General features: G+C 45.3%; 3 protein-coding genes across 3 annotated transcripts; all 3 read left to right on the top strand.

The window, feature by feature from the left end:
• Positions 1 to 3,765: 3,765 nt before the first annotated feature.
• Positions 3,766 to 6,237, top strand: LOC311428664 (zinc finger CCCH domain-containing protein 11A-like). The gene is made up of 5 exons (XM_084540015.1): positions 3,766 to 3,818; positions 4,203 to 4,380; positions 4,581 to 4,700; positions 5,481 to 5,604; positions 6,035 to 6,237. The coding sequence occupies exons 2-5, from the start codon at positions 4,327 to 4,329 to the stop codon at positions 6,148 to 6,150; spliced, it is 414 nt and encodes a 137-aa protein (XP_084396141.1). The 5' UTR covers positions 3,766 to 3,818; positions 4,203 to 4,326; the 3' UTR covers positions 6,151 to 6,237.
• A 5,808-nt stretch (positions 6,238 to 12,045) lies between these two features.
• LOC311428660 (zinc finger CCCH domain-containing protein 11A-like) lies at positions 12,046 to 14,965 on the top strand. Its single transcript, XM_084540009.1, has 3 exons — positions 12,046 to 12,483; positions 12,898 to 12,959; positions 13,504 to 14,965. The coding sequence occupies exons 1-3, from the start codon at positions 12,322 to 12,324 to the stop codon at positions 13,769 to 13,771; spliced, it is 492 nt and encodes a 163-aa protein (XP_084396135.1). The 5' UTR covers positions 12,046 to 12,321; the 3' UTR covers positions 13,772 to 14,965.
• Positions 14,966 to 15,048: 83 nt separating this feature from the next.
• LOC311428659 (uncharacterized protein) lies at positions 15,049 to 16,224 on the top strand (the record flags this gene model as incomplete). Its single annotated transcript, XM_084540008.1, has 3 exons — positions 15,049 to 15,258; positions 15,441 to 15,467; positions 15,891 to 16,224. 3 exons carry the CDS (start codon positions 15,049 to 15,051, stop codon positions 16,203 to 16,205), a joined length of 552 nt encoding a protein of 183 aa, XP_084396134.1. The 3' UTR covers positions 16,206 to 16,224.
• Between the last annotated feature and the right edge of the window lie 1,984 nt (positions 16,225 to 18,208).

Raw genomic sequence — 18,208 nt, forward strand, 5'->3', positions numbered from 1 at the left:
TGGTGAAAGGTGACCCCCAGCTGGCTGCTGGAGGAAGCTGAGGCAGCGTTCAGCTCTAACCTTTGCCTTCTTGGCTGGCATCTTTGCACTCCTGCTGTCAGTGGGTGTTGAGTGTCCTTCCCGGCAGCCTCAGAACGTGCCCTCAGATGTAGGCAGCATTTAGCAGCTAGAATTCCCTCAAATAGAAAGAGTACAAATGATGCGTTTTCTGCTTTTGCTTTGGAACTCTTAGCTTGAGGTTTTCCTGCAGGCCATGAGGTTTCTTGCAGCAGCAGGGATGAGTTGTGTTAGCAAGAGGCTGTTCTGTGCTTCGACTGTGGGAAGATGAATGGTTACGTGTGCACCGTTAAATATAACTTGACACCTAGCACACCGCACTTGCAGCCTGTGGGGTGCTTTAACAAGCAGGTAAATCAGCAGAGGCTGTTTTGCAGCCGGGGTGATGCTGGGTGATTAAAAAGCAGGGGCAGAACAAGGAGTTTCTAGTGTTTGTTCTTGCTTGTCATCCGACTCTCCACTTCCACTGTTCTTTAAAAAAAAACAAAAACAAACAAACAAACAAATAAAAAAAAAAAAAAAACAAGCAAGGGGTAAGCATCTTAATATCTTTATTATAAATGGAAGGCACAAAAGAGGCCAGCAACAGAGACTGTCCAAGAGAAATGCTTTGTGCTTTATAAACAAACAAGGAAGTACCCTTAGGTGGGTGTGATAATCCTCCTCTAATGCGTTTTTGGGGTGCAAAAATAGATTTGTTCCTTTCTTGCTCTTCTCTGCAGGACAAAGGCAGAATAGGCACTGCAAAGTTAGACCAGGGAGGTCAGTTTGTTCCGTACTGAGAAAGACAAGCCTGTAAAACAAACTAGACAGATTTTCTTTGTACTATTCATCTTCCTTCAGCAAAGGCAAAGCTTATGACACTTGTTGGTGTGTATTTCCAGACCCCCAGCTACTGGCACTGTAGCGCATCTCTAATTCTTTGGTACAAAAGGTTCAAAATCTCTTAATGCAAAAATTTTACCAGCACCCTGGAGCAAAAAAAAAAGAAATCTAAAACCCTTACCAACTTCTATTACAGACCTGCTGAGTGCACCAGAGTTACTCATTTTTATTCAGGCTTTCAGGGGCAACTTCAGTTGGTTTAGCGCTTGGATTGCTATGTTGGCAGATGTCAGTTTAAAAAAAAAAAAAGCTTTTGAGGTCCTTTTTAAAATGAGACTGCTTTTTTGGAATTTGGAATACTGCAAGGTATCGTTGGTTTTGCTTTCTTCCCATTCCTTAGACCAGATCCATTCAGATTCTGAACAGCGTTCCCGGTGTGTTCAGGAAAATGGAAGGCAACAAGCAAAATGATGAGCTCCTTGGGCAGTCAAAAGAGCTAAATCTGGAGAGTGTTTTGAGTCAAACTTCCATGCTAAGGAGCACCAGTAATTGTTAGAAGTAGCTGCAGAGGAACCTGCATGGCACTGGGTGTATTTCTGAAGGTGCTAAAGGTCCGAAGTGACGATTCCTATCCATACTAAAGAAGAGAAGGAAACCTTGCACTTAACTACTGTTTTTATTCCCTTTGTCCAGCAGTCAAAAGCAGTAACTAATATGAGAACCCAACTTTTCCTCTCTTTATTTTAGATTTGGGAAAATTCCCTGCCAAAACAATATTTCCTGGAAAATTCACTAGTGTTTGTGTGAGTAAAAGCTTCCAACCTTTTATTATTAATTTGTAAGAACTATTTCATCCACTTTTGTCCAGAAGAGTCAGAAATAATTTGCACAGAAATGTGCAGCGTTTTAATGAAAGGATTCAGAATCACTCTAATTTGAACTGGTTGCAGGTTTTGTGACATTTAGTGTCTTTAAAAAAAAAAAAAATCAAAATTTCTGACTTCATATCAGAAAAAAAGAAAAAAAAATGCTTGTGGCGAAATAAAATCTGTTGCAGCTCTGCTCATCGAAAACTCATTGGCTGTTAAATTGGACCTAAGTCGTCTTCTCTAACCTTTCATGATCCTGCAGCAATGGCTGATGATGGATATATGGATTAGGGAACAGCACGTGATGGCAAACCTGTGGTATTTGCTACTGTACTGGGTCTGGCTGGAATGTTTACTTTCCCTGCAGCAGCCCATACAGTGCCGTACTCTGTACTTGTAGCTGGAACAGCAGTGTTATCACACCAGTGTTGTGTGTACTGCTGAGCAGCAGTGGCACAGCATTGGGCCTTTCTCTAACCCTCCTAGGGGGTGGGCAAAAAGGTGAGGAGAGAAACATCACTAGGGCAGCTGACCTAAACCAATCAAAGGGATATTCCATACCATGTGATGTCCCACTCAGCAATAAAAGGTGGAAACAGGAAGAAGAGGGGAGGGGTGGGCTCTCGTTGGGAAAACGTCGGTCCTCCTCTCGAACACCGGCTGCGTGCGTTGAGGCCTTGCTTCAAGGACGTGGTCAATCATGGCTCATTTGTGGGAAGTAGAGAGTAATTTCTTTCCTCTGCACTTCCATATAGCCTTCATTTATTTTGTTTGTTTGTTTTCCTCCCTTCTTTTTATTTTTCCTTTTCCCCTTTCCCTTTTTATTTCCCCTTAGTTAAATTGTTTAGTTCATGGTAGTCTTTATTTAATTATTATAATTTTTTCCCTTTAATTAAATTATCCTTATCTCAACCCGTGAGTTGTTCTTTGCTTTACTTCTCCCCCTCCTCATCTAAAGGAGGGGGAGTGAGAGAGCGGTTGTGGGGTTTAGCTGCTCAGCACGGTAAAACCACCACAGCTACAGCGCAGAAAGAAAAACCAAATTGCTTCCAAAAAATCAAAGTAATTCAAAATCCTTGGTATCATGCAGCCGTGCCACTGGCAAAGTGAGCATTCCCCTGCCTCTCAAAGCTTGCTGTACCCTTGATCTGCTGTCTTGCTGCTGTTAATTGATTGCAACTCTACATGTCTGATCAGGGCTACGAGTTGTTCTCGATATGGAGATCATACAACATCTACTGTGCACGCTTGTGTGTATAGATATGTTTATCCTGTATGCATGTACATCCGTATGCATATTTGTGTGCTGGCCCCCAGATCCCTCATGTTACAAAGCATCGGCCTCGAAGGCATACTCATCAAAATCTTTTGCAGAGCCTCCATTTTTTTCTAGTTCCCTCAAAATGAGAGAATTTTTACGCGCTCTCTGTGTCGAAAAGGCAAAAATTCTGATTTTCACTGTCGCTCTCGCTAACTTTCTCTCACTCCCTCCTCGTGTGTGTATAAACACAGATGTGTGTATGCGTATGCACATCTGTGGATTTAGATGCACTGGTATGTTTTTTGCTGTACAGGTAATAAAGACGGGGAAAGGTTTTTGTGTTTTCTTAATAGGTGAAGAAATCTTGAAGACCAGAGATTGGAACATGCTGAATTTTAAATTAAAAAAAAAAAAAAGAAAAAAAAAGTTAAATTGTCCGGCTGTGGAAGATGGAGCCTCATTTTTGCAGCCACTTTGAATCACGAGTTCATCTCTAAATGCGCTGTTTTTTTTTTTGTTTTTGTTTTGTTTTGGTTTTTGTTTTTTATTTTTTTGAAGAGCTAACTAACCGTGGCTGCATCCAGTCTGAGAGAGCATTCAAATGGACTTGCTTCCTCTCTTAGTTATAAGCTGTTTAAAAGCGCATCCTGTGTTTGAATTGTGGATGAGAGGTTCCCTTGGCAAAGTGAGGAGGAAAATTCTTCCTACCCCTTTATTATTAATTCACGGATTCAGTCTTGGTTCGGCCTACAGGAGCAGTTAACTGGAAGCCTTTGAAGATCGATAACTTTGCTGAGGTTGTCCAGGTAGGTGAAATCGAAGACCCACAGGGCCTGGAACGTGCTGTTTAATGCGTCCTAACTGTGTTCTAGAGAAGTTATTTGTAGCCATAGTTGATTATTGACTTGCATGTATCATCAGGTGGTTTTTTAAGGAGTGACTCCGTTTTCAGGCTTCCAGATGTGCTCCAGGTCATATTATTGAGGATGTGGAAGAGAACGCTTGCTGACAAAGCTCCTGGCAGCTTTACAGAACTTTAATATTTAGTTAGTTCATGTAACAGCTGATTTCAAGGCTTTGCTCTCTTTGAGAGACTGATAACTTGATTTGATTAACTGAAGAAAGCTGGAAAAATGTTTGTTCCTCATTATTTTTCACTTGTTACTTTCTTTCGGGTTACTTTTAAAAAGAAGATTTCACTGATCACAAGCCAGTAGAAGACTTTCAGCCCAAGCAAGGGTGAAGACAGCTCTCTCCAAGAGCAGAGGAAGTCCCTGTGGAGAGAACCCGAGCTTGTTAGCAGAACTCGTCGGCATGTCTAAACAAGGAGACGATTGCTACTTCTATTTCTATTCTACCTGTAGCAAGGTATGGCTGGCTTTCCTTTGCTTTGCTTTTTTTCCCCCTTTTTTTCAGGAAGGAGTAGATTAGGAGGAGGAAGCACACTGGTCTTTGGTTAACTTGAGAACCAGATAGATTGTGAATTCATTTGTAGCACCATTAGGCAGCAGCATGGCCATTTTTGAGGCTGTACTCTATTTTCCTTGTTGGTTTCCTTTTGGTTCCAGGGAGACAAATGTGCCTACCGCCACTGCGAAGCTGCTCTGGGCAATGAGACGGTCTGCAAGCTGTGGCAGGAGGGTCGTTGTTTCAGGAATGTCTGCCGATTCAGACACATGGAAATTGACGTGAGTGCCTAACAATGTGTTCTCAAAATAAATCCACAAAAGCATTTTTCAGTGCCGTAGGTGTGCTGATTGCGCTTTTGCAGGATAGATTTGTTTGCTTCAAAATCATACTGGTTTCTGTTACCAAGAGAGGGGGTGGGAGGAAGCAGAGGGAAATAAAATCAATGCCTTAGGTATGTCTTAGCAAGATATTTGTTTATTTTTTTTTTATTAGATGCTGACAGTTTTCTCAAGAGATGCAGAATAGCTGTTAAATAGACTGCTAAAACGTGCTGGAGCAGGGGGGTAATAAACAGGCTGTTCTATCCTCATGGGAGCAGGCTTGATAATGAACTATCAGGTGTCTTCTGACCCACAGTCCTTCAGATAACGCTGTTGTAGCTGCCTGGGGTAGGAAGTGGGGAAAGTTAAAGGTGCAGCAGAACTAAGTCTCCAAGAAGTAGTTCTAGACAGGGTTAACCTAGGCAATTTCAGATGTTCTTTTTCCCTCTGAATAATCCTAGTATAATCCTAGGTGTATTAGTTTAAGCCACCCTCAAGTGATGTCTGAGAGTGCCTGTCTTCTCAAACTGAGTGATGACCAAACTAAATGTGCATAGTGGTTACAGCTTATGCAAACTTTGTGAATATGCCCAGAAATACTACACTTAACTGAGAAACTGACCTTTGGAATGCTGTTTCAGCACTGTGTTGTGACAGCTGTCACGATCTGGAGCTGTGCATCTCTTTGCAAGCCTCAGGTGCATGTTATCACGAGCTTTTCTTTCTTTCTGTCTTCAGAAAAAGCGCAGTGAGATTCCTTGCTACTGGGAGAAGCAGCCGGGAGGCTGTCAGAAAGCCAACTGTGCTTTTCATCATGCAAAGGGACGTTACATCGATGGACAATTCTTACCACCAAGCAAGAGTGAGTTTAGGTCCTTTTTCTTTAAGCGCTGAAGAATTAATTTTGAGTATTACTTAGTGGGTGCCAATCCTGTAGGGGGCGTCAGGTAACTGTTCATTTGTGAGGGCAGGAAAAGGTCTGCAGTCATAGGTGTACTGCACCGAGTGTACTGCTGGTGTTTGTTTTCTGCTTTCGTGCTCAGCTTCTCTTTGCTTTGTGTGATGTTTGCCTTGCAGTTTGCTTCCTGTTGTTTCCGCTTTTGCTGGGTGGTAGGGAGATGTGTTGTTGTTGGAAGGGAAATCATTGTTCACGGTGTAAGCAGTGATGGGATGGGCAAAAGGAGATGCTGAATTCGTTGTCTGTGCGGGTTATCTGCCTTTGCTACCATCTCTTTGCATTGTGGTCAAAGTTTTAAACTGCCATATTACCGATGATCCTCCTCTTCCTCTAGCTACACTGCCAAGTCCGCCTGAGTGCGCGGACGATGATCTGAAAGTGGCTCAGATGTCACTGCAGCAAAACAAACTTTCTGTCCAGTCAAATCCCTCTCCACAGCTAAGGGGGTGACGAAAGTGGAAAACTCTGAAAATGTCCCAAGCCCTACACACCCTCCAGTGTTAATCAATGCTGCAGATGATGATGAAGATGATGATGGTGAGCATGTTTTGGTTCTTGGAAGGAATTTGTGCTGTAAATGATTGTGTAAATCTTTGTTTCTTGAAGGAATTTGTGCTGTAAATGAATGTGTTAAATCTTTGGTTCTTGAAGGAATTTGTGCTGTAAATGAATGTGTTAAATCTTTGGTTCTTGAAGGAATTTGTGCTGTAAATGAATGTGTTAAATCTTTGGTTCTTGGAAGGAATCTGTGCTGTAAATGAGTGTATAAATCACAGATGACCTGAGGTCTGACTAGCGATAGGGCAGGCAGTCTGGCCAGGTCCCTGGTGGCTTTGTCTGGCAGTCAGTGGACAGAAGCTGAAACGTTGGAGGAAAGCTTAGAACCACTCCTGGCTTTAGCTGGTCTTTTCTGTAAAATTCTATGTGAAACTAGGAAGGAAATTTCTTTTTTCTGTCTGAAGAGCAATGTGTTGTGTAGTAGTTAAAGCTGCAGAGAGAATCTAGAGTCCTAGATGTTTTGTCCTAGTGTATTCTACTTAGGAGTTCATCAGGTCAGTGTAGCTGTTTAAAAACAATCAAACAAACAAACAAACAAACAAAAAAAAAACAAAACAGCAACAAAGTTTTTTGTATGAACCATGGGCTGAAGTGTCACTGCATGAGCTACGTAATCATGACCAACCTGGTCTATGCATAACTGAATCGATTTTTCCCCTTCAGACCAACTTTCTGAGGAAGGAGAAGAAACTAAAACTCCCGTCCAGCATCCAGCTGCGGAAGGCAAAAATGGATTACGGGTGATTTCCACTCGGAAAGGCAGTTCTATTACTACTAAACAAGGTATGCCAGCACCTTAGTAGGATAAATCAGAAGAACTTGACAGTTAAGTCAAAAGCAGCGTGGTGTAAAAACACAACAAAATGTAGGGGTGCTGAATGGAGTCGGTTATTTCCATGATCTCATTTCTGCCATTAATACCATCATGTGCCCATTGGGTCAGAAAGGTGAACTCCTTTTCTTTACTTTTGGAGAACAAAACAGGGCCACAGCATGGAGTTTAAATGGCTGCACGTGCAGCCTTGCAACCACTGTTGATAAGCCATATCTAACGATAGAGGGATCTAATATTGTGTAAATGGATTAAAATTAAAACTACATTTTGAACCCTGAAGGATGAAAGGAGGGGCAAAATGCCATTGGTTCTATGGCTCTTTCACTTGTGAGGAGTGTTGACAGGCTTTATTCGAAATACTTCAGAAAGTTCCTGAGCGCTAAGAAGCCTGAGGATCTGTGGTCCTCAGTGAGTGCCTCTAAGCCTGTCTCATGAACTGTTTCCTGTTTTCAGAGGGCAATCTGAATTTTGGAATAAAAACACTTGAGGAAATCAAATGGCAGAAGATGAAGGAAAAAAATAAGAGACACGGTGGTGAGTTAATATTGCCTACTTTCTTACCCTGTTCACGGCAGGTGATGGTGACTGGGAGCTGCTTGAGGGACAGACTTCCATTTTTAGCTGGGGGCATAAAGCAACCTGATTCTCAGCCAGCTGGTATTCTAAATGGGAGTCCAAAGGGCAACCAGAGGCAAATTAGTCACCTCTCTTCTTTACATGCTCTGCTTGCTGTATTTTTGACAGTAACAAATCATTTAAAGTTTTTTGTTCTTTGTGATAGTTTTTTATGTTGGGTAAACTTCCTTATGTTTTGGTTGCTCTGAACAGAAGGTTCTTCAAGATCTTCTCTTCGTCCCGTTGATTCTATGATTTTTCCTGCTCCAGAAGAGGAAAATGTCCGGACAGTGGTGAGAACTGTGACAGTGTCTTCCAAGAAAGGTAATAATGAATGCTTTTGTTTTGATTTCATTACTCCTAAACTGGAGGGTTAAGCAATAATTAAAACAATTCACCCATGTTAGCCTTCTGGTGCTGCCTTCTGTTCAAAACGTGCTTTTATGCTTAAAGTCCCTGGTTGTACTGGAAAGATTTGGTGCTCAGGTTAAGCGCAGTGGCAGGAGAAAAAAAAAAGTGTCAGTATGCCAATAGGGGGGTAACTGAAAAACAGAAGAGTAACGAGAAGAGCGAGCTGTAGAAGCCAGTGCTATATAAGAAGCAATTTCTGAAGCATTAAAAAGGCGTACAGTGGCAGGTGTGGACACAGTATGACAGGTGTTTGTGTATAAATTGTTTAGAGCTGTGCAAATGCCTTTTAAAGGGAAAAAAGTGTGGAAGTACTTTTACTCGTAGACATTCACCTTAGAAAGGAGTATTTCTCAGCATTTGCACCTAAGAATATTCTGCTTGCTTATGCAGCTTTGTTCTGCACAAAGTATAGGTGTCAAGCAGACTCAGATTCACTCTCTACTATCTCAGCTGGAATTTGAAGCAAGCACTGAGACTATTAATATTTTTTTTCCATGTTAATTATAGTTAAAATATGAGTTTGTGTGGTCTAGCTGTCAAAACAGTGTCTGACTAGGGTTTTTTGGACATGGGCTAACAGGATAATATTTCTGTTGTCTACTGGTTTCTGTGAAATAGAAAAAAAAATTCCCTTTTGTTTTAGGGGAGGAACCTGTGGTTCGAGTAGATCTTGCTGATAGACAAGGAAAACGGAAAGCCTCCGCGGGTGAGAACTTTTTACGAGCTGTTACGTAGGTGCTGCCTTCTATATATGACTGCATTAAAGAGTATTTGTGATGTATGAAAGGAAAATACATTGCAGTGGAGATCTGTGTTGACGGCAGAAACGGAAAAAAAAAAAAATAAATCATTTAGCAGCTGAAAGGCAATTCTATGAAAATATGCTTGAAAAAGAGAAGCTTATTGTTAACTGTTCTCAAACCTTCCTGCAAAGAAAAGTTCTTACAATATTCCTTGTTTTCTCTGAAGATGATGTAGGCAGCCTTCCAGTGAAGCGCAGCCTTGCTGAAAGGCTGGGGAAGAAGGTAGAGGCTCCGGGAAGTGCTGACAAAGCACCCAAGAGAGAGACAGGTACTAAACGGGCATCTGGATTGGATTCCTGGGTTTCGTATTTAGTCTTTCTGTTTGTCCTTTTCCAGTGATGTTTCTTTTTGCATGTTGGCTGAGGTCATAATCACTGGGATTCAAAGTTACCTTTCCTGTCTTGTTTTGAAATGTGAACCTGAAGTTGACATTATGCAGCCTCCCTAATTCGTTCTTTTTCTGTTTTGCAGTTCGAGTTCCCAAGTCTCTGAAGGACAGGCTGGGATTACCTCCTAAACAGACCAGTACTGAGAGAGGTAACAGCTAGATCTTAAATATGCTTTCTCCTCCGTCCTTTCCACGAACTTGGACTGCTTTCATACATCCCTACAAACTAATTTAAACGAAAACAAAGAACTGACGCCTCTTGGTTGAGTGCTGAAGCTCTTCTGAAAGCCACTATCAGAACTCTGGCTCTAGGTGTGTGTTTATTTTCTACTTGTGCCTTGTCGAGGTTTTTAGCTGCTTCTGTGAACCGTTACGTACAATTAGAATAGAACCACTGCCAGGAGCAGGAATTTGAAATGCAGTCTGAAAAAGTAATAAAGTAAAGCAGCATTTCTGTGTAGCAGTTCTCTCTGGATAGGGCTGGTCTTCAAAATACAAGTGGCTCAGAGGAGGAGGAGAATGTTGTTCTAAGGATATTGTTCTAAGATGATTTATTGGGAACGCTCAAGATGAGTTTTCCTTAGTGCTCTGACAAATTTTGGAGACTTAAAATATTGCTGGACTCTCTTTAAATGTTGGTGCTTCTCCTCATTTCTTGATGATGACAGGGAAGGCTGCTAAGCCGATGGGAGAGATCCATGTGAAAACACTGGAGGAAATCCGTCGTGAGAAAGCTCTTCAGAGACGCGAACCTCAAGCCAAAGCCGAGGCTGAAGGGCACGGTAAAACTGAAGATTCCAGCGCAGGGGCAAGAGCTGCTCGTGCAGGTCGCATGCAAACTTTCTCTGAAGCCTTGTCTGAAAAAAAGAATAATCGCTTGGTAGAAGAGAAGAAAAAAGCAGGAGAATGCCATAGCAAGAGCAAAATTCAGGGTGAGTCCAAGAAGCAGCTCGCTCTGTCCGGGCCCAGCAAAGGGCAGGCGAAGGAGCCGGCAGGAAAAGTCAAGCCAGAAGGAGAAGTGCGTGTTAAAACCTTGGAAGAAATAAAGCGTGAGAAAGCTCTGCGGATGCAGCAGAGTGAAGGAGATGTGCCAGCTCCCTCAGCACAACCCAGACCTGCCCCAGCAGAGCAGAAATCTTTATGGAGCACAAAACTAACAGGTAATAAGATGCTTTAATGCCTGCCCCAGTGAGGTGCTTCCCATATTGAGCAAGTTCAGTTTGCTCAGGATCTGCTTCATGGATAAATGCTGAATGGCTTGCACATTGTAGCCTTTCTCTCTCTCTCTCATGGGACACAAGGAAATAAATGCACAAAGGAAACAAGTACCCAGCTTTCTTTATTTCTGCCGTTGACAACACTTTTTTTTGTCTTTTTTTAAAGCACCTGAAAAAGAAGAAAAGAAGGCAGTGGAATTGAACCGGCCTTTTCCTAAACTTTCCTCTGGACCTGATGTACAGGTGAGTCCTCTGTGAAGACACACATACATTCGTACAATTTCTGATAATTCTGACAAGTTTTGTTACTCACCGTGTGCCACCCTCTTGAGTGTGTTCTTACCCTTCAGCAGCTGGTAGGAGCTGCAGTGCAGTCTAAATCCTATCGCCAGCAGCATTTCCAGACAACTCTGTAATCCTCAAACTTGGAATCAGTCTGTTTATACCACAGCAAGAAAGAAACCCTGTTAGCACCAGCTGAAATCTACACAGTTAACGTGGAGGGAATTCTTTTTGTTCTTACTGACTTGATCTGTCAGACATGAAGGATTTAATACAGAAGGCCAGAGTTCTGTGTTCAAGGAAATCAATCTGTCAGTGGATACTGTATAGGGGAACTTGTATGACTTTCTGCTGCTTAAAAAGAATGTGATAAATAGATGTACAGCAGAACACCCTAGCTGTTTAAAGAAGCTTGCCATAGTGGATATTGCAGATATGTGAGACTGCGTCCATAGTAAAGCATGGCTCTTGTTACAGGCAGAATTTTATGGGAAAACAAACAAACAAACAAAAAAAAAAAAAAAACCAACAGTAACCTGAACGAGATTAATATGCTGTTCCACATCAAGACCATTTTGGAGGGATTGCTGATCAGATTTTCTTAACGAAATCTCCACGGATTTTATTTATTTTTTTTGTCCTATTCATGCACTACTTTTCTTTCCTTCTAGCCCACTCGGCAGAGTGGAACTCGTAAATGTCCAGAGAAGAGCTTTGAAGAGAGACGGTGGGAGAAGTGGCAACAGAGAGAACAACAAGAGAAGCTTCGGCAGGAGGAAGCTGCTGTCAAATCTACTGCTGGCTTCTTTAATACTGAACCAGCAGGGAAAGTGGCAGCTCAATTTCAGGGCCAGGAAGCTAAAAGTAAGTGTTGAAGGTTAAGAGTTACTTAGGTTGTCTTCTGAAATACAGACAGAAGATGACAATTCTCATGCTGTAACTCTGGCTGGGTGCATTTTGCCACGCAGTGCTACGAAGCGAAGGGTGTACTTTCTTTTTCTTAGTTTGTTTCTTTTCCTGCCAGCCAGATGTTAGGTAAGGAACGGGAGACTAGAAAATGACACTACAAATGTGGACTTTGTAGAACAACTTAACTGTGGGACATCACTGCAAGGGAGAGGAAGCTGGTACAAGAGTTGCATACACTCTTGTCCTACTATAACTGCTGCTTTTTCCTTTCCTAGCGGGAGCGGGACTTTAAATATAAAAGCTGTCTATATTTGTGAACCTAGCTTGCACTTAGGATTGCTATGTGTCTGAGGTTTCCCTTGTCCTGGATTATTATTTACTGTAGCTCTTCGGTTTCTTTGTTCCTTTGTATGGCTTGTTGGTAGACAGAGTTTACTATGTGGAAAAGATTCCTGAGAATCCAGGCAATGGCGGTGTAATTGTGCTGGCCAAATGCATTTAAGTGTGTAGAAGGACTGTGGAAATGATTAAGAGAACCTGGATTTTTCCTGAGGCAGAGCAAGACTGTATCAGTTCTCTCTTCCTTTTACTCTAGCCAACTTTATGACATCTGCGAAGCCTTCGCGTGGGAAAGTCACTTTCCCCAAGAAGAAGGCACTGAAACGTAAGGCACCTGGGAGTTACCCGTCTGCCATAGCAGCTGTGGAACTACAGACTGCCTTTGATGCTGACATGATGGGACCTCCAGCCAGAAAAGCAGCCATGGTAAGGCCAGGGGCTAATGCAGCGATGGATCCCTTGTTAAATTTCTACCCTCCTCTATTTGAAAAGGTGGAAAACTCAAACGTTCTGCAGGCCTTCTGTTTCCTTAGAAATCCAGTAGCTGTCTCCAGGATGCTTGTAGAACCCTTCTGTATTTATGAGATGAATGGCACTCTTTAACCGGTACTCTGATGCTGTGATTTCTCTGGTGTGGGGGATTTTGTCCATTAATGCCATGTTCTTAAAAGACACCAGATCGTGAGTAACCTCCAGGTGAATGTGAACTTTCTTCAGGAGCACCTTGGTTTTGTATTTTGGCCACGGCTCCGCAATGCCAGAGGAGAAGCAGTGTGGAGGAAAAAGCTATTAAGGAATCTTTTACCCATGTGTCATAAATACTGTTTTGCTGCTTTCTAGGGTGTTTCAGACGTGCCGGAGCACGTCCCAGCCATCAGACTTGAAGAAAATCCCCCAAACAGGTGACAACCCCAACTTGTTCTTTTTCTTAATCAGTGTATATCCCCAGGGAAACATAAGTTCTGTCACATGTGGGAAAAAATGAGGGTTCTGAGATAATTGAAGCCAAAATCCATCAAAGGAATAAGTCACCTGAAACCACTTTCTAGCAGCTAGCAGGATTGCTTAATTAGGCTTTCTTGAAATGCTGCAAGTCAGCACAGCTTTCCGGTGACTTCTTGGGTTGTCTGAATACCTGAACGAGGATGAGGTGAAGTTCTACTTCCTCGTGAGGTGATAGATGATGAGTAGTGTCCTCTGCCTTTTGGTCCTCAAGAATGCCACCTCAACTCCAGGTGCCCTGGCTTCACAGATAAACCCCCAGACTGAAAAATGTACCTGGTAACACATCGGGCTCTAAATGTAGCCCTGGGTTGATTGATAACAATCCCTGTGTAAGATTGAAGCATAGGAGGGCTTGCCTACAGTTTTAAGAGCCGGTTTGCAGGAAAAGGATTTCCCGTTAAGAAATGGCATATCCTGATTGTTCTTTCTTGCTCTCCCAAGACCTGAAGTGCGTCTTGGAAGCCCTGAAAGATTTGAGGAGCAGATGGAGATGGATCTCGAGACCTCGACCTCAGCTTCTTCCCAGCCAGAAGAGGCACGGACACGCTGGCTGAGTTCCACAGGGAACGTGCCCTTATCTGCGGATGAAGATTTTGAGAAGCTACTTTGGGAAATCTCAGGAGGCAGACTGGAAGCCGAAATCGACTTAGACCCAGGGAAGGACGAGGATGACCTCCTCCTTGAACTCTCCGAGATGATTGACAGCTGAACTGCGTAGTCCTAGGGTATAATTAAAAAAAAAATAAAAATTAAAACTGTTCTTCTTGTTGGATACCCCGAGGTGATCCTTTTTCTAACTGAGGCTTTGCAATGAGACTTAAAGCACAGTCCGAAGTGGTAGAAATTGGCAGGATCTGCCCTCAGTTGTCCTAAATTTCCCTGCTGGTCAGAGTTAAGGTCTTGTGCATCCATTCTGTAACTATAGGTGGTTACCTTCGATATCGAGAGGACAAAGCACTTCTTTTGGCACAGAAAGATCTCCATTGGCACGCCATGGTGGCTGCAAATCGATCTTCTGATGGAGCGATGCTCTGAAGGCTTAAATGTAAAGCTTCTTCCTTCCTCCGCCCTTGGCACAACTCGATGTTGGGCACATTGTGAAGCTTCGGTGTTCTGATTTCTCGGACAGTTGATAGCCAAATCCTGGAGTTACTATGTCAACTCTTGACTTTTACTCGTGTATGCCATTGTTTTGACTGTACCCGTGTCAGATGATGAAGCTGTAGGGGTGGGAGGGAGCAGAATCGTTGTTCCAGTGTGTTGTGGACCAAACTTGCTGCCAGGAATGGGGGTGGGGGTCAGCCCACCCAGCCTTCCTTTCAATTATCAGGGAGGATCAAATGGTGAAAAGCAGCAGCTCTGCCATGCGGCTCCACTACCCCCACTCCCTTCTCTTGTGCTATACCAAAGTTCCCCCAGGCTTTGGTTGGTGCTTTTTGCCTGTGTGAGGACTCCGGGGCGAGCAGTCGGGACTCTGCCGCAGTCACAGGGTCGATGAAGGGTTGTTTAAGTGCCTCTTGGTTTTAAAAGTTGCTCCCCTGAGCTGCTGGCTCTGCTGCCTGCTACAGCAAATGTTCGGGTGCCATCAGCATCGCACTTGGGCGTGGGCACTGACCCTGCGGAGGACAGAGCTGAGATTCGGGTGTATTGTGTACCCTGCCACCAGCCATCGTTTTTTTTCCCCTAGCAGATCAATTTTGAATTATTTTCCGAACTTTTCGCGGCACGGTAGGCACTTCCCGCTATGATTTGTGAAGCTGTGGGGGCCCTCAGGCATTTGCTGCTGGCAGAGGAAAAGCGCTTGTCGAATTTGTTGTAAATACTTAATGTTTGGACAAAACCACGCGTCTCTGTGTGTGTGTGTGTGTGTGTGCTGTGACGCCCCGGCCCCACCAGGGAAAACCTCCGCCGACGAAACTGCTGCTGGAGCTCACGCAGGCCTTCATCGTGCCGAAGGACTTCACGGGGACTTCTGCCGGCTCAGAAATGGGGGAGAAAAAGCAAACTCAGGAGGAGGAGAGCTCAGAGACTGCGCCCACCTGCCCTCGCTTTCCCTTCACCCCAAGAAGCCCTGTTCTACCATCAGCCTTCGCCTCTTCTGCCTGCGGTGCTGGGAGCGGGAGCGGCGAGGCGGCAGCAGCCATGGCGTACCGCGGGCAGGGCCAGAAGGTGCAGAAGGTGATGGTGCAGCCCATCGTATCCTTCCTGCGGCTGGGGGGTGCCGGGGAGGTGGGTGGGGGGCGGCTCGGACCTCAGGGGGCTCGGCCCGGGCCTTGAGGCCTTGTCGCGGGGCCCTGAGGCCTCGCTGTGGGGTTTGGGGCCTTGTCCCGAGCCCGGAACTGTCGTCCCCGTGCTGAGCCCTTAACGCAGCGCCCCAGAACCTCATCTTCCGCTACCTGCAGAACGTGAGTACCGCGGGGAGGGGGCGGGGATGGGGATTTGGGGAGTGTGGGGGGAGTGGGGAGGGTCTGGGGATTCCCCTCGGTGAGTTTTCGGCTCCTGGCTGTGTCCCGGGACGGGTTTGTGGGGGATGGAGAGCTGTGCGGTGTGCTGGTGGGCACAAGGAGCCCGGCATTTCCCCCTCGTGTAGCCGGGCGTGCAGGGGTGTTCCCTTGTGACTGGAAACGTGTTCTTCACCAAACGTGTAGTATTCACCCGATGGTATAACGCTCAAATGTCAGATTGCACATTGGAACTGCCCCTGAGAGTTGCTCCTCGGAGCGTTTGGGAGCTGTCGTGGCTGTGGCTAGCAGGTATTTCTGAACACATGAGAGAACAAAAGTGCTCAGTGTTTGTGGCCCGACTTACTCTCCTCCTTCGTTCTGCAGAGGTCGAGGATCCAGGTGTGGCTCTATGAGCAGGTGAACATGCGGATAGAAGGCTGCATCATCGTGAGTATCCGCACGTCCCCATGTTACATCTTTCATTTTGCCTCATTCACAATCGTGTTTTTTGGTCAAGAAAAGTTATCACAAGGAAAAAGAGATTTGTACTTCTCTGCCTTTCCCCTCGCCCTGCCCTTCCCTCCCGCTCCTGAGCCCTTCGTCAGGCCTTGCTGGGCCCTCTGTCCGGCTGTCTGTCCGTCCATCCGAACCTCTGGCCATCTGTCCCACCACCCTGCCCCGTCCCTGCCCTCTCCCTAAGGAAGCAAAGAGTCCCCGGTCTGCCTTCATGGGGGGGGCGAGGGGGGAGGGAGAGGGGAGGTTCTGCTGAGAAAAAAATGAAAGATTTCCCCCTTAACGGGCGCCTTGCGAGTTCTTTCGAGTTCCAACCTTCTGCCTTCCTTCCGTAGCAGTGCCTCTAAGGGGTGCGCTGTAAGGCAGCCCTCATCTGGCGCGTTGCTCCTCCGTTCCCCCAAGGAACTGCCTTCAGGATCTGACTAACTCTGGATGCACCCGGTTGTCGCCTTAATTTCTCCTTTAGCTTGCTGAAAACAAGCCGGTTGGGTGACCTTTTGCGTTTCTCGCTTAAAATTTGGATCGAGGAGGTCTGTGTTTCCTTACGCTGATGTCCACGCTGAAGGTGCAGAAGGGTTCCGTGCTGTTGCTTGGGTCAGCCTTGTTGCCAGGTTTGGAATGTTTAGCCTACCGGTGCTTCGGTGCTGTTGGGCTGCACTCAGAGTGTGAGCTCTGGGCGTTATTTCTCAAATACTGCGTTATTTGAGCGTACAGACCCGAGATATTCTGCGGAGAGGTGATTTAAGGCACGTCAGAACCACCGCTGCGGCGTGTGCCAGCGTCGGACGCCCGTTCGAGTGATCGGGCGGAGCAGGTGAATTGAATTTGGTGCTGGGTGGCGAGGTGGTGTTGGGGGAAGAGCTAGGCTAAGGAGAGCTTCCTCTTGCTCTGCCCCTTCCCATCTCAAATGGCCGCTTCCTGGGGAGATGGGTTCGTTGGGAGGTTAACTACAACGTTACAGTGGGGATGAGGAATCACCTTTAGTCCCGTAGGTATTTGCTGCCAGGCCGCAGCATTGATTTCAGAAATTGTATTTAAAAAAGGGAAAAGAAAGGAAAGATGTATTCTTTAACATACTCTCTTTTCTCGGAGAGTAGATGGAGGAGCTTCAGCCGTGCCCTTCCTCCGGAAACGATTCCCAGTGTCTGCTCAGACACTGAGGAGGAAAATGGAGGAGAGCCACCCGATAGAAATAAAGGAAAGAAGGGGTCATGGATTAAGGGAAAAGCACTACTTAAAAAATTGGTGCTCTCTAAAAACGGGTTAAGGGTTTGGGACCTGCAGGTGCTGCCTACACCTGTGTGCGTTGCAGTCGTGCCTGTTGCCACTGAGCAAAACGGGGAGAGCTGCTTTGTCGAACGCGGCGTGTTAAAGCACGTGCCACTGCCTGGAAGAAAAGCACGGACTTCCCTCGTGTGGGCCTTCTTCCCTAGCGATCTGTGGTTTACCTGATGGTTTCCCATAAGCTGAGAATGTTTAAAAGAAAAAAAAAAAAAAACAAAAATCAAAAACCAACACCAACGTTGAGAGTGGTGAAGCAGATCCTCACGTGGGGACTCAGAATCAGCGGTGACATCACCATGCGAAGCATTGTGTGTGCTTCGGGTTGGGGCTGCTGCGAGCCTCGCAGCGGGGAGGGAGAGCGGATCCGGGGTGCCTCTGTGTCAGCCCTCTGCCCTGGTGGCTTTGTGAGCACTGAGAGTTTGACTCCTGTGTTCCCAGCTTTCGCTTCCGCACCTGCGGTGTGGCAGAGCCAGCGAGCTGCTTGCTCAGCTGGAGGAGGAAGAGGAGTGACCTCAACATTGCCGAGGTAAAGCACAATTATTGAAAAGATTTGGCAAAGATGTGGGTTGTACCAGCGCGGCTGCTGCAGCTGCAGCAGATCCTGGAGCATTGGAGAAGATAGAGAGGGTTTTCTTCATGAAAAGAATGCTGTTAAAAGTGTTTTCATGCCAGAAATTAGGATAAACGCCTCTGTTGTTTGACATCCTCTATTGAGCTGGCACATTGGCATTACAGCGTACCTGGCACGCTGTTTGTATTAAAAAAAAAAGGTATTTTATTCAGGGCAGGCCAGAAACCTGCCTTGGCACTTGCACATCGCAGCAATGCTTACAGACCCTGTATCCTGGCTGCCAGGCCAGGATCTAAATCCGATGGTGCTGTTGGTAAACTGAAGCTCAGGAAGC

The sequence above is a fragment of the Aythya ferina genome (assembly GCF_964211825.1).
Source record: "Aythya ferina genome assembly, contig: HAP1_SCAFFOLD_106, whole genome shotgun sequence".
Taxonomy (NCBI): Eukaryota; Metazoa; Chordata; class Aves; order Anseriformes; family Anatidae; genus Aythya; species Aythya ferina.